We start from the raw sequence: 11,185 nt of genomic DNA, 5'->3' as shown, positions 1-11,185 counted from the left end.
CATCCTCATCTGTGATGTGTGAGAGTTCTGGTTGCTCCACACCCTCATCAACATTTGGTGTCTGGATTATCTTCTGCCAGTTGCTGGCTTGCTTCTCTTTTTCTTGTCTCCTGAAAAGTATCTCAGGGTCGTTCTAAATGTCAACATCCATTAGGTAGGATGTTAAAGGAATCCTCCTTGGAGGGTCAGCATGCATATTCTCATACTTCTTCCTCTACTTTCTTTTCACTTACCTTTTCCTTCCATTTCTCAGTGTTGTACTTGAGTGAAGTTAGCATGTGCTTCCTGCTGTGTTGACAGCATGAGAAGGACCGTGCTCATGATGTAAGCACTTCAAGAGATCATTTCTAAGTCCTGAGGGATTCTGCTGCTTACGTTAGCTCCTACTGTCGATGCATGGTTTCTTTGTGGACTGCGAGTGTATTTACATGGAGTTGCTTCTGTTTCTAACATCTGTTTATAGTCTTGCCAAGAAGCTTTCAGGAGATGTTTCGCACTGACGGTATGAGCGTTCACTGCCATTTCTTTTCCTCTGCAGTGGAAATGGAGAGGCCCGGGGTGGTGCAGACGTTAAGCGCTGGGTACTTGACTCAGTGCTAATTAGCAAAGGCAGTCTCCTTCCGTTAGATTTCCTGCCTCTGAAAATCACTGCAGGGGCATCTGTAGGCTGATTCTGACTCAGCTTCATACAACAACAGGCTGAGGTTCAGGTTACCCTGAGGTGCAGAGGTGCCGCACCCCGCTTACCAGTCTGAGCCCTCGCCCTAAGCACAGACACTCTACTGAGAAGTCACCTTCCTCAAGCTGCTCTGACTCACAGTGACCCACCCAGCAACCCAGGGGGGCCAGGTCTTCCCCAGCGCTGTGTCAGTACATACAGAAGCAGACTGCCTTGTCTTTATCCTGGGGAACAGTTGGTGGGTTCAAACACTGACCTTTCGGTTAGGAGTCTCATTTAGGGGCTGTGGCCACCAGGCTCCTTGCAGCAGGCATAGGCTCTGAAGAGTTGATTGGTCAAAGGGATATGTGAGGACTGTAGAAACCTGGTTATGCTGATTCTTGCAAAGAACCTGAAGTTTCAGGGTGATTATGAACTGGCACCACTTGCCACGTGACTTTTGTGCCTCTTAAGCCAGCTGACTGTTATTATACCTAATGAGTCACATCAGGCTTCTGTGCCTGGAGAGCCGCAGGAGGCCGTGTCCCTGACCAGGTGTCCCCCTGCACTGTTTAATATTCACAGTGGGCTCGCTGCCTTCTCCCGTCTGCCATGCCCTCTGCCCCTGGCCTGCAGGGTGGAGACTGGCCTGGAGCTTCCCGGGGAGTCAGCACAGCAGTGAGGTGCATGTGAGAGGTCGCCCTCTGTTGGCAGAGCAGGCGGCGCAGGGCGGGTCCCCCATCTGTAGTGGGGGGCTGCTGCTGTGCTGCTTGTTTCTCTGAAGAGGAGCGTGGGGAGTCTGGCACTGGTGTTTGTGGGATGGCCTTCTCACGGTGCACTGTTTATGACCAATGATTCTCTGATCTTTCGCAGTATATTTTTGGAGACTTCAGCCCTGATGAATTCAATCAGTTCTTTGTGACACCTCGCTCCTCTGTTGAGGTAAGACAAAACTTGATTTTGTGGAGTATGTGCGTAGATACGGTTTGTTTTCACCTTTATTTTAAAAATTTTTATTTCATAATTGACTTAAACATCCAGTGTCCACATTTACCTGTGCCTCACGGGTTGGCCCGTAGAGGCCTTGGGCCTCACCAGGATGGCAGTGTTGGAGTGGACCCACGTGGCCCAGCCCCCCTTGCTGCCCTGAGGCGTCTCCAGGACTCGCACCTGGAGTGGACTCAGGAGTGGACACGGCCCTGCAGTGAATGGGCATCTTGGGTTGTTGGGGGACCCAGGAAGTGAGCTGAAGGTCTGAGCCGTGCACTTTCCCCGCAGAAGGTGTGGGCTCCGCTTGCTTTTTCTTTCCGGTCAACAAATCTTCCTGATTGTCCGTATCAGCGTCATTGACGTGGATATGTGGGTCATAAATGGGTTCTGGTGGCTTTGCTCTCTGTCGGCGTTGCCTGCTCAGCTGACAGCAGCTGAGCACGTTTCTTGTCTCCAAGCATCAGCCACTTGGCCGTCCCCTCCAGGAGCGTCCTGTCCACTGTGCACTCTAACGCCTGGCCTATCACTGATTATGGCCTCAGTCTTAACGTCTGTATTACAAGTTCTCTTCCCATCAGAGGAGAGACTTCCAGCCATGAACTTTACTTCAAGTCACGAAGTACACTTTGTTTTTCTTTTCTTTTTTCCATTATTTTTTGTGTGTACTGTCAAATCAGATCTGACTGGTACAGGAGGAGATTGTTCCTCCTTCTCCAGCAGAGCATCTGGTGGATTTGAACAGCTCACCTCAGATTGCAATGCAGCTTCTTGCTGCTAGGCCACCAGAGCTCACCCTCGAAGTACACTTTGTGTATGATGCACCAAAATTATTTTAATGGGTGAAGGATTATACATTTTTAACTTTATTGTCAAAAATTATGATCCTATTCTGAGTGATAAACGCTGTTTGTGTATTGTTTATTTTCACACCTTAGTGTATAAAACATCTGAGAATGAGGTGCTGGTTTTTGTAGGAGTCTGAGGGGGTCATGCCCTTCTCCCAGAGCCCCCTTTCCACTGCAGCAGCAGCTGTCCCAGCATTGTTTAGGGGAGCCCACCTCCTGGAGGAATCACCTTCCCTTTGTGTCTCACAACCGAGTCCCTGTTCTGTTTGTGTCCCTCTCTTTACCTTTGTGCCCCTGCTATGAGGTTTGTAATAAATTTCTGGTGGGGTATACACCCATTTCTTGTGATTTATTTATTTATTTATTATTGCTGTTGTTTTTGTTTTTAAAAATTTTATTATCAGCATGCCAAGTTACATTACTGAAATCTTGCTTGGAATTGCATTAAAATTATGAATTCATTAATATTTTTGCCACGGTAGATTTCCCCCCAAATAATTTGGAACTGAGACATAAAAATATTCCCCATTGATACGGGTTTTTTAAGACCACTTTATGCAACAAGTAGTTTGCTTATAAATATTCTGGGAAAAGTTTTCAGATTGTTTTACATATAGAAACTGAAAAATTGCTGAATAGGAAAAATGAAGAGGGAGAAGTAATTTTATGTTAACTAAGATCTTAGTCATGGTTTACTAACCCCTAACAGGGCCTGGGTATCTTATTGCCAAGTGCCCTCAGGTACCCTTCTGCATGGACCCCAACTACTACGCTGGGGTTGTATTCTAACTCATAGCCACCCTGTAGGGTTTCTGAGGATGCAAATCTTTAGGGAGCTCACTCCCACATTTTTCCTGCCTTGCAGAGGCTGGTGAGTTTGAACCACTGGCCATTTGTTTAGCAGCCCAATGCATCACAGTGTTCCTTATATTTATACGTAACGATGCTCAAACATCCTCTCATGGAATTTACCCCACTTCTGGTGGTCCTTCAGGACAGAGTTCTCTGCCCCTTAGGTTTCCAGAGTTAAAATTGTTACAGAACAAACTGCTCCATCTTTCTGCTCTAGAGTGGCTGCTGGGTTTCACCTGCCTAGCTTTGTTTTTGGTTAGCAGCGAGAGTCTAGCCATTCCATTGCCGACTCGTTGTCTCATGGTAGCTGACTTAGAGCTGACGTGCAGCAGCTGTTCAGAGATGTTGATCCCGCTGGAGGAGTTTGCGCATCTTTTTTTCTCAAAGCAGCTGGTGGATTGGAACTGCCAGGGAGGTGCTGTCTGTGTCAGCTGTGCAGCTTCCTGCGGACTACAACCCAAAGCTCCCTGGGAGCTTAGAGTTATCTGCAAGGTACCTGGGGTTTGTGTTTTGTCTTTTGTTGTTGTTGTTTTTAAAAAAGGGTCAAGGACAGCTGACCTTTTAGGATAGATATGAAAAGATCATGGCTGTGACCATAATCCTTCCATGTGACCTTGGCAAAGCTTTTCATGCCTCTCACCTTGGCTTTTGAAGGTAGATTTAAATTAAATGCAATCATATGTAAAGCAGCAGGAAGAGTATTTGTTCTGTTCTTTTACTTTAGGAAAAAGAAAGACATTAATAAAAAACCTTGGTTAGAGTTCCACTTAGAAAATGAATAAAAAAAAAAAAGAAAATGAATAAAACACATTTAATCCTACTGGTTTGTGTTCATTGATGTTAACAGTTGTGTTTTCAAGGTATATTAGACTCCTGGTAAAAGTTAATTAACTGTTAATTGTGGTGGTTCTGTGTAAACTCTGTTAATGATTCAGGTTTTAATTTGTATGTGATCCTGTATCAGTGAGAGAGAATAACTGAAAGACAGAAACTGTGAAGAGACTTCTGCATTGTGAAAGAAAGACAGTGGAAAAGTCTGAGATAACATGTATGAGAGGTGTGTGTGTGTGTGTGTGTGTGTGTGAGAGAGAGAGAGAGAGAGAGAGAAAGAATGTGTGCCTGAGATACCATGTGTGAGAAAGCGAGCATGTGAGAGTCTGAGATAACGTGCACGAGAGACGGAGAGTGTGTGTTAGAGAGAGACACACACACTGAGAGCCCGAGATACCATGTATGAGAAACTATGTGAGAGTCTGAGATAACATGTATGAGAGATGGGGGTGTGTGTGTGTGTGTGTGTGTGTGAGAGAGAGAGAGAGAAAGAGGCCAGTGGGGGGTTTATTGGGAGTGATGACATGGAGTGTAGACAGTTATTCTCTGAGACCTGTGTCTTAATGGGGTTTCACGGGAAGTAGTAGGGATTCCCGAGGGTGTTGTAGACAGTGCACTGAGAACATCAGCTCATCAGAGGGCTGGCTTCCCGTAGCTGCTGGACTCAGACTAGGTGATCTTTTTTTCTTCCTGTCTAAGGTGTCTGGCTCTCCCTTGCTTTAACTTGGCTCACATGTTTATATGGGGAATTTTTTGCTCTTAAAATGTAAAAAAAATTTTTTATCTTTTTAAAAAGTAGTTTTAATGAAAGTTTACAGAGACTTGGGGTTTCCAAATATAAAATTTTTGCATTTTTTTTTCCTTTTCCCGTATTTATTTTTTCATTGTTGCACATTTTCTTTTTTTTGTTGTTGTTATTGCACATTTTCTCAACCCTCCATCATCTCATCCCACAATGCACCTCTTGTTCCAGACTGCTGTCATATATATAATGCCCAATCATATATTCCTTTCGGACAGTTCTTTTCCCTCATCTATTCTTATGCAGTGTTCATTAGCCATTCTTTTCCCGTTCTCTCACTAACTCCTCCACGTCTATCTTATTTTATAATAGCATTGTTATTTAATGTTTGTCGTTTTTGACGGAGATATTTCACTCAGCATGATGTCCTGTGGACTCCTCTATGGTGTGTAATGTTTTACAAGTTCATTGGGGTTTTTTTTTAGTGCTGTGTAATATTCCATTGTTTTTCTATCCATTCATTTGTTGATGGCCACTTGGGTTACTTCCATCTGTTTGCTCTTGTGGGTGACGCACCAATAAATATGGGTGTGCATAAAATAACTTACATTTGTTCTTATGGTTAGTTGTGTAGTTAAAGAGAATTAGAAATTGTTTTTACAGTTTTATTCAGACCTCTGAGTTGCAGTCATTATGATACTGAAAAAGCTAAATTGAACTTAGCACATGAAGCCTGTAGTGCCTCTGCTGGAACATGGGTAGACGCTTGTGATTTCGGTGGGCAGTGCTGGGCAGGCCCCATGAGCCCTGGCACTAGGCTCCTGAGGTTGGCTTGTTCTGCCCCTGAGAAGTCCACAGGCTCTAGGGGCATCTTACAGTTGTAGAAGTTTGTTCAATTACAGATGCCATCTACCTGGGCCCTTCATATACACAAACATGCTTTCTTCCTTGCCAGCATCTCCTCCACTGTTTGGTATTCCTGCAGGGAAGCTGTCTTGTATCAGAATAGTGAACTAAGTGTCTGAAGGACACTAACAGGCAGTGTCACTGAGAGCACACTGGATGTATGTGGAGACCCTGTCCTGCCTGTGTTGCATACTGACCAGGCGACCATGAACACCGGACCTTGATAGTATACCACCTGTAAAACACCTGAGACAGCTGTCCTGCCACTCTGCCTTCGGGCATGGGGGGCCATCCCTTGGGTCTTTCAGGTGTGGGGGTTTCTTCGTGCAGCCTGCTTGGGTGGATGGCTGCAGAGGGCAGAGGTCCATGAAGGCGGCTTACAGTGTGTCCAGACCTCTCACTGCGGTTCCTTCTGGAAATCCCACCTCCCTGCAGCCTGCCTCACACCCTGGCCTCTGCAGGGCTCTGCACCCTTCTCCAAGCAGAGCTGGAGAGAGGCCTCGCATAGACAGATTGCTTTTCCTCAGCACAGTGCCATTCGAAAAATTATTTTGACATTAGAGGTTGGGCTTTTGTGAAACTTGGTTCAGATATGAGGGTATGGAACTGTTTGTGTGACTGGTTCAGAAAAGGAGATAGTATCTTAATATGATAAAATGGTCTGTGTAAATAGGCAATGCATGAAGTGTTGAAGACTTTCAGTGCCTTCGGATGGTAGCGATTTCTCTCCTGGGAGCCCCCAGGGTCCTTGTGCAGAGGAAGAAGGCTGCTGCTGTGTGTTGCATGGAGCCTCTGAGCAGTCCTGTGACTGCAGAGGGATGCTGGTGTGACTCAGGTGCCCTTCACAGGCACACCTGTTCCACCCCATTTTTGTGCCAGTGGTGGTTGCTGAGGTGCCTGGGGCCAGTGGGATGTTTAGGGGGTGGATTGTGAGGTTTGTACCCTGAGCGAAATTGAGCTGTGGTGCAGGATTGGATCCCTTTCAAACATGACCAATGCTGCACACCCCAGTCTAGAAAGAGGCCAGGTCATGAATTCTGAGTCTTCGCTCCCTTTTGATCGCTGATTTTTCTTTGTTTCTGTCTATCACTGGTTTTCTGAGGAGGAGGGAATCTCCTCAGTTACTTTGAGAAATAAACTTTTAAGAAGTCCTGGTGGTGCAGTGGTTAAAGAACTTGGCTGCTGCAAAGTTGTCAGTTCAAAACCTGCAGCTGCTCTGTGGGAGAAAGCTGAGACAGTGTGCACTGTGGAGGTCTGCGTGCTCCGCCCTGGGCAGCTCTGCTCTGGCCTGTGTGTTCATTGACTTGGTGTCACAGAGTTTGGTTGAGGTTGCCTTTTTGGGGGGTAGGGTGGGGGTGGTTCTACTCCAGGTAGCAATAATCAGTACCCCTGCCTATCCTTTATTTTCTCATCCCAAATTTGTCCATTTGAAATAGTCCCAACTAATAAATAAATCCATATTGTGGAATAGCTAGGAGGAAGAAATTAGGACAGTCATACTCCTTCCTGCTCTTTGGAAAGAGGTCAGACACTTGCAATTTTGCTTTTCTTTCTTCCTGAGAAAGGACTGTGATTTTGTGTCATTAATTGAGTTATATGAGGCATTTGTGCTAAAATTGGAGCCACATGTCCCTGCTCTGCTCACAGCAAGTTGTGTGGATCCATGGGGAGCAGCAGGACTGCGCGCTGGCTCAGCGAGGGTCTGTCTTCACCACCAGACAGTAAAACACCTGTTCACTGCAGCCAGTCTCTGGTGTCCTTAGATGAAGAGGATGGTAACGATAAACGCTTTACTGCTGACAGACATGATGACTGCAGTCCATTTTGCTAGATTTCCCCCCCCCCCCATCTGCTTATTAACAGTGCATATTTGAAAGCATTTCTACAGTGTTTGGGCTTTTTATCTCCTTTGGGTGAGTATTATTTCTGTTTTTTGGAGTCCACACGTGTGACTTGAGCGACAGTACAGTCTTGAAGAGCTGCGTGGATCAGTAGTTTTCATGAAATGGTGCACTAATGAGGTAGTGAACCCTGTGTTGAATTAAATTTGTTTCCACTTCCGTGCAGCTTCCTCCCTACAATGGAGCAGTTTTGTGTGGCGCTCAGGCTGCAGATGAACTCCTCGACGGTAAGCTGGTTCTCTGTCTCCCATGGGCCCGGTGGGCAGGCTTCCCTGCAAATACTGTCCCACTTCCTCTTACCTTGAGCGCATTACATGATTTCTGTGCTGTAAGCCATAGCAAATTTGATCTCTGAGTCGCTCTGGCTGTGAAGTTAGTTTCTTCTCCACTTCAGAGAGCGACGCACGTCTGAGTCGGTGCCGGAGCTACTGCACGTGGAGGGCGCACTATCTCGGAACCAGCGTGTTTTGTCCTTGCTTCTCTTTGGCAACTTGGCCATCATTCTGGGGGTTCACATCCAGGTCTCAGTCTGTGGATAGTTCTCTCAGGAACCCAGTTGACCTGCTCACCTCCCTCCTAGCCTGTTACTCCTTTGTCTCTGCCCCAGACACCGGGTGAGTGGTGAGTGGGGGGAGGGCTTTGGATTGGTGAGCACCAGGGGTTTGCCTCACAGCAATCATTTAACCAGTGTGGTCTGCCCTTTGGCACTTAGATTTCCCGAGACCACTCCTCTTCCAGACCACGGTGCTTTTAAGAATCCTGTTGCTCTCTGAGAAGCTGAAGCCATGTCTGTCTTTAAGAGCAAGGGATATGAATGCCATTTTGTTAGCATGGTCAGACGTGTAAAATGGGTTTTACTTATTAGATAATACATAAGAAACTGGAACATAGGAGGCCAGAAGAGCCTTAGACAAAGACCGAGGCAGCTGTGGGGCCCCACAGGCTTGTCCGCTGTTGGGGTCAGTGAGGCCTGCTTTGTGTACAACCTCCCAGCTGCTGCCACCAGGGCGCCTGGTCTGGGGCACTCTCCTGCCCGGGCCTTCCCTTCCCTGTCCTCACAGCCACTCCCTGAGTTCTTGGCCACCATCATGCCACCTTTCCTACCTCTGCTGTCCCCTTCCAGATCATCTTTCTTTTCTGCCAGCTCCCTCAGATCTGCCTCCAGCTGGCACTGTTGGTGACAAGCTGGTTTAAAGGGCCCCTCTTCTCTGCAGCCCTTTCCACCTCTTATGTTTCCATCTCTCTGCCAGTGTCTGTTTCACTGCCCAGGCATAAGTCTGTTCCTGAAAGAGGGCTCATGATGGCAGGGACTCTCATCGCCTGCACGTGCCTAGCAGCTGTGCAAGGAGGCATCTGGAACATGGGGGACCCTCAGTGTGTGTGTGTGAGCGACTGAGAAGGGCTTAGATCACTGCCTCCTATCTCAGCCCCCTCTGCCAGGCTCCCTGCAGACCCCACAGTGACATGCACACGAGCCTTCTGCTTTGCCGTCAGTCCCCAGAGCCAGCACATGTCCTCTCCAGGTGGTCCGGTGCCACAGACTCTGCCACACTCCCTCTGTTAGGCTGTAGAGGGCTTCTCATCCATCCCGAGTGTGGCTCTGTCCCCTCAGTAGACGCACAGACACCTGTCAGCCGCCGTGACCCTGTGACTAGCATGTTGACACAGTGCCCTGGGCGCACACTGGTATTCTGTGGTTCCAGGCTCACAGGGTCGGCTCGCTCAGGCCTGACTGGAGAAGTCAGCACTGCACTCAGACGGCTGTGGGCTGACCCCGGGGCACTGCCCAGCACCCCGTCATGGTGCTGCGGGCTGCAGCTGGCCAGCTTGGAGGGGGCTCTGGGAACTAGATCTTCATGAATAGATGAAATTTTCTGTAATAGAGTGGAGTATATTGGTTTTTTTTTAAAAAAATCTTTATATAGAAATATCTTGAAATAAAAATCAGCTGGATACCAGATTTGACTAAAAGCAAGTTGTTCACAGAGCAAGTTCAAGAAGATGTCAGACACTCAAGCATGTAGACTAAAGCAAGGGATGATGAGTCTTTCCCTTTTTCAAGTTCAGTGCCCTAGTTCACCAGCTGGAAGGTGACTGGTGCCCTTTGTAAGTAATCATGTCTTGTAATCACTTAGATGATGTCACTTTTATTTGATAAAAAAAATCTGGTAGCATTTGCCCTATGAACTTGCTTTAAAAAGGTGCTTTGCAAAATCTATTGCTTAATGATGAAAATTTGAGTCCTGTGTAGTCTGAGATATTTAAAATGCTACTTAGCAGAATTAGAAGACTTACTCTGAATGACACCCTTGATCCTAAGCCTCTGCCTGATTCAGAGCGGCATCAGTGAAGAGGCACACGTCCTAGAATGGGTGAGTGAACCCCAGTTGTGCCCAGTGTGTTGGCATCCCCACCCCGAGCCTGAAATGATGAATAGAACTCCGCCCACCTTCACATTCACAGCCAAGCTAAGTCTTGAGGCTTTTTTTTTTTTAATTTTATTTCATTATTTTTTGTGCATACAGCCAAATCAGATCTGACTGGTACAGGAGGAGATTGTTCCTCCTTCTCCAGCAGAGCATCTGGTGGATTCGAACCGTGCACCTCTGAGATCGCAGTGCAACTTCTTGCCACTACGCCACCAGAGCTCGCCGAGGCTTTTCTTAAAGCTTCAATCTTAGTCCCCTCTGGAGTGCATGAGGATAAAGTCATTGTAGATGTATTTAAAAGAAATGACTTTGAGGTGGTCTCTGTGGGACCATGATAAATTTAAAGCCATGCTACAGATGTAGATGAAACTTGGGCCCCCTGTCAGTCTCCTTAATTGTACAGCCTTGACATTAACTTGTTAACTTTGTAAAGAATTATTGACACTAATCAGAAAAAGAAACATGTAGCATATAAACATTCTTATTTCACTTTTGCCATAAATTCTAGGCAATTTGGATGAGAATTATAGAGCATTTGTGTTTAATATAGTAGATGTGAAACCTGGGACAGGATTTGCTTGGTCTTCTGACTCCAAAGCAGCCTTGAAAATTCCCAGATAGATTAGATAGAATTCAAATTTAGTCATTAAGGAGTGGATTATGCGAGCACCTTTTAAAAATTACAGCAAGGTCACAGGGAAAATGCTACTTGTTTGGGTTTTTTTTTTTAAACCAAATAAAACTGACATATGTAAGTGATTACAAAATAGGATTATGCACAATTTTTGTTACAGATTTAAAAAAAAAGCTCAGTATGTTTTAGCTTCATTAAATCCAGCCAAAATGTCTAAATCCCTTAGTCATTGTGGTTTTATATTTTTACATTAAATTGTCAAAATACATATTCCCTAGCCCCAGGCCTAACATAAGCCAGTACAGTCAGATTCCTTTGAGGAATGTTGTTAAGCAGGCAAAATACAACTTTCTTTTTATTATAAATTCATTCTACTTTACCTTCTGGAAGTTTTCCT

At 46.0% G+C, this 11,185-nt stretch overlaps 1 protein-coding gene across 1 annotated transcript in view; it reads left to right on the top strand.

Moving 5' to 3' along the window:
• The first annotated feature begins 301 nt into the window (after positions 1-301).
• Positions 302-11,185, top strand: part of USP10 (ubiquitin specific peptidase 10) — a 36,009-nt gene continuing 25,125 nt past the window's right edge. Inside the window, exons 1-4 of the mRNA XM_006888870.1 lie at positions 302-324; positions 539-581; positions 1,532-1,600; positions 7,892-7,952. Coding sequence (XP_006888932.1) covers positions 302-324; positions 539-581; positions 1,532-1,600; positions 7,892-7,952 — 196 coding nt within the window. The remainder of the gene's footprint in view (positions 325-538; positions 582-1,531; positions 1,601-7,891; positions 7,953-11,185) is intronic.

The sequence above is a fragment of the Elephantulus edwardii genome, unplaced genomic scaffold (assembly GCF_000299155.1).
Source record: "Elephantulus edwardii isolate Elephantulus edwardi_28Jun2011 unplaced genomic scaffold, EleEdw1.0 scaffold00072, whole genome shotgun sequence".
Taxonomy (NCBI): Eukaryota; Metazoa; Chordata; class Mammalia; order Macroscelidea; family Macroscelididae; genus Elephantulus; species Elephantulus edwardii.
Note: the sequence above shows the minus strand (reverse complement) of the source record. Positions and strands in the feature narration are given on the sequence as shown.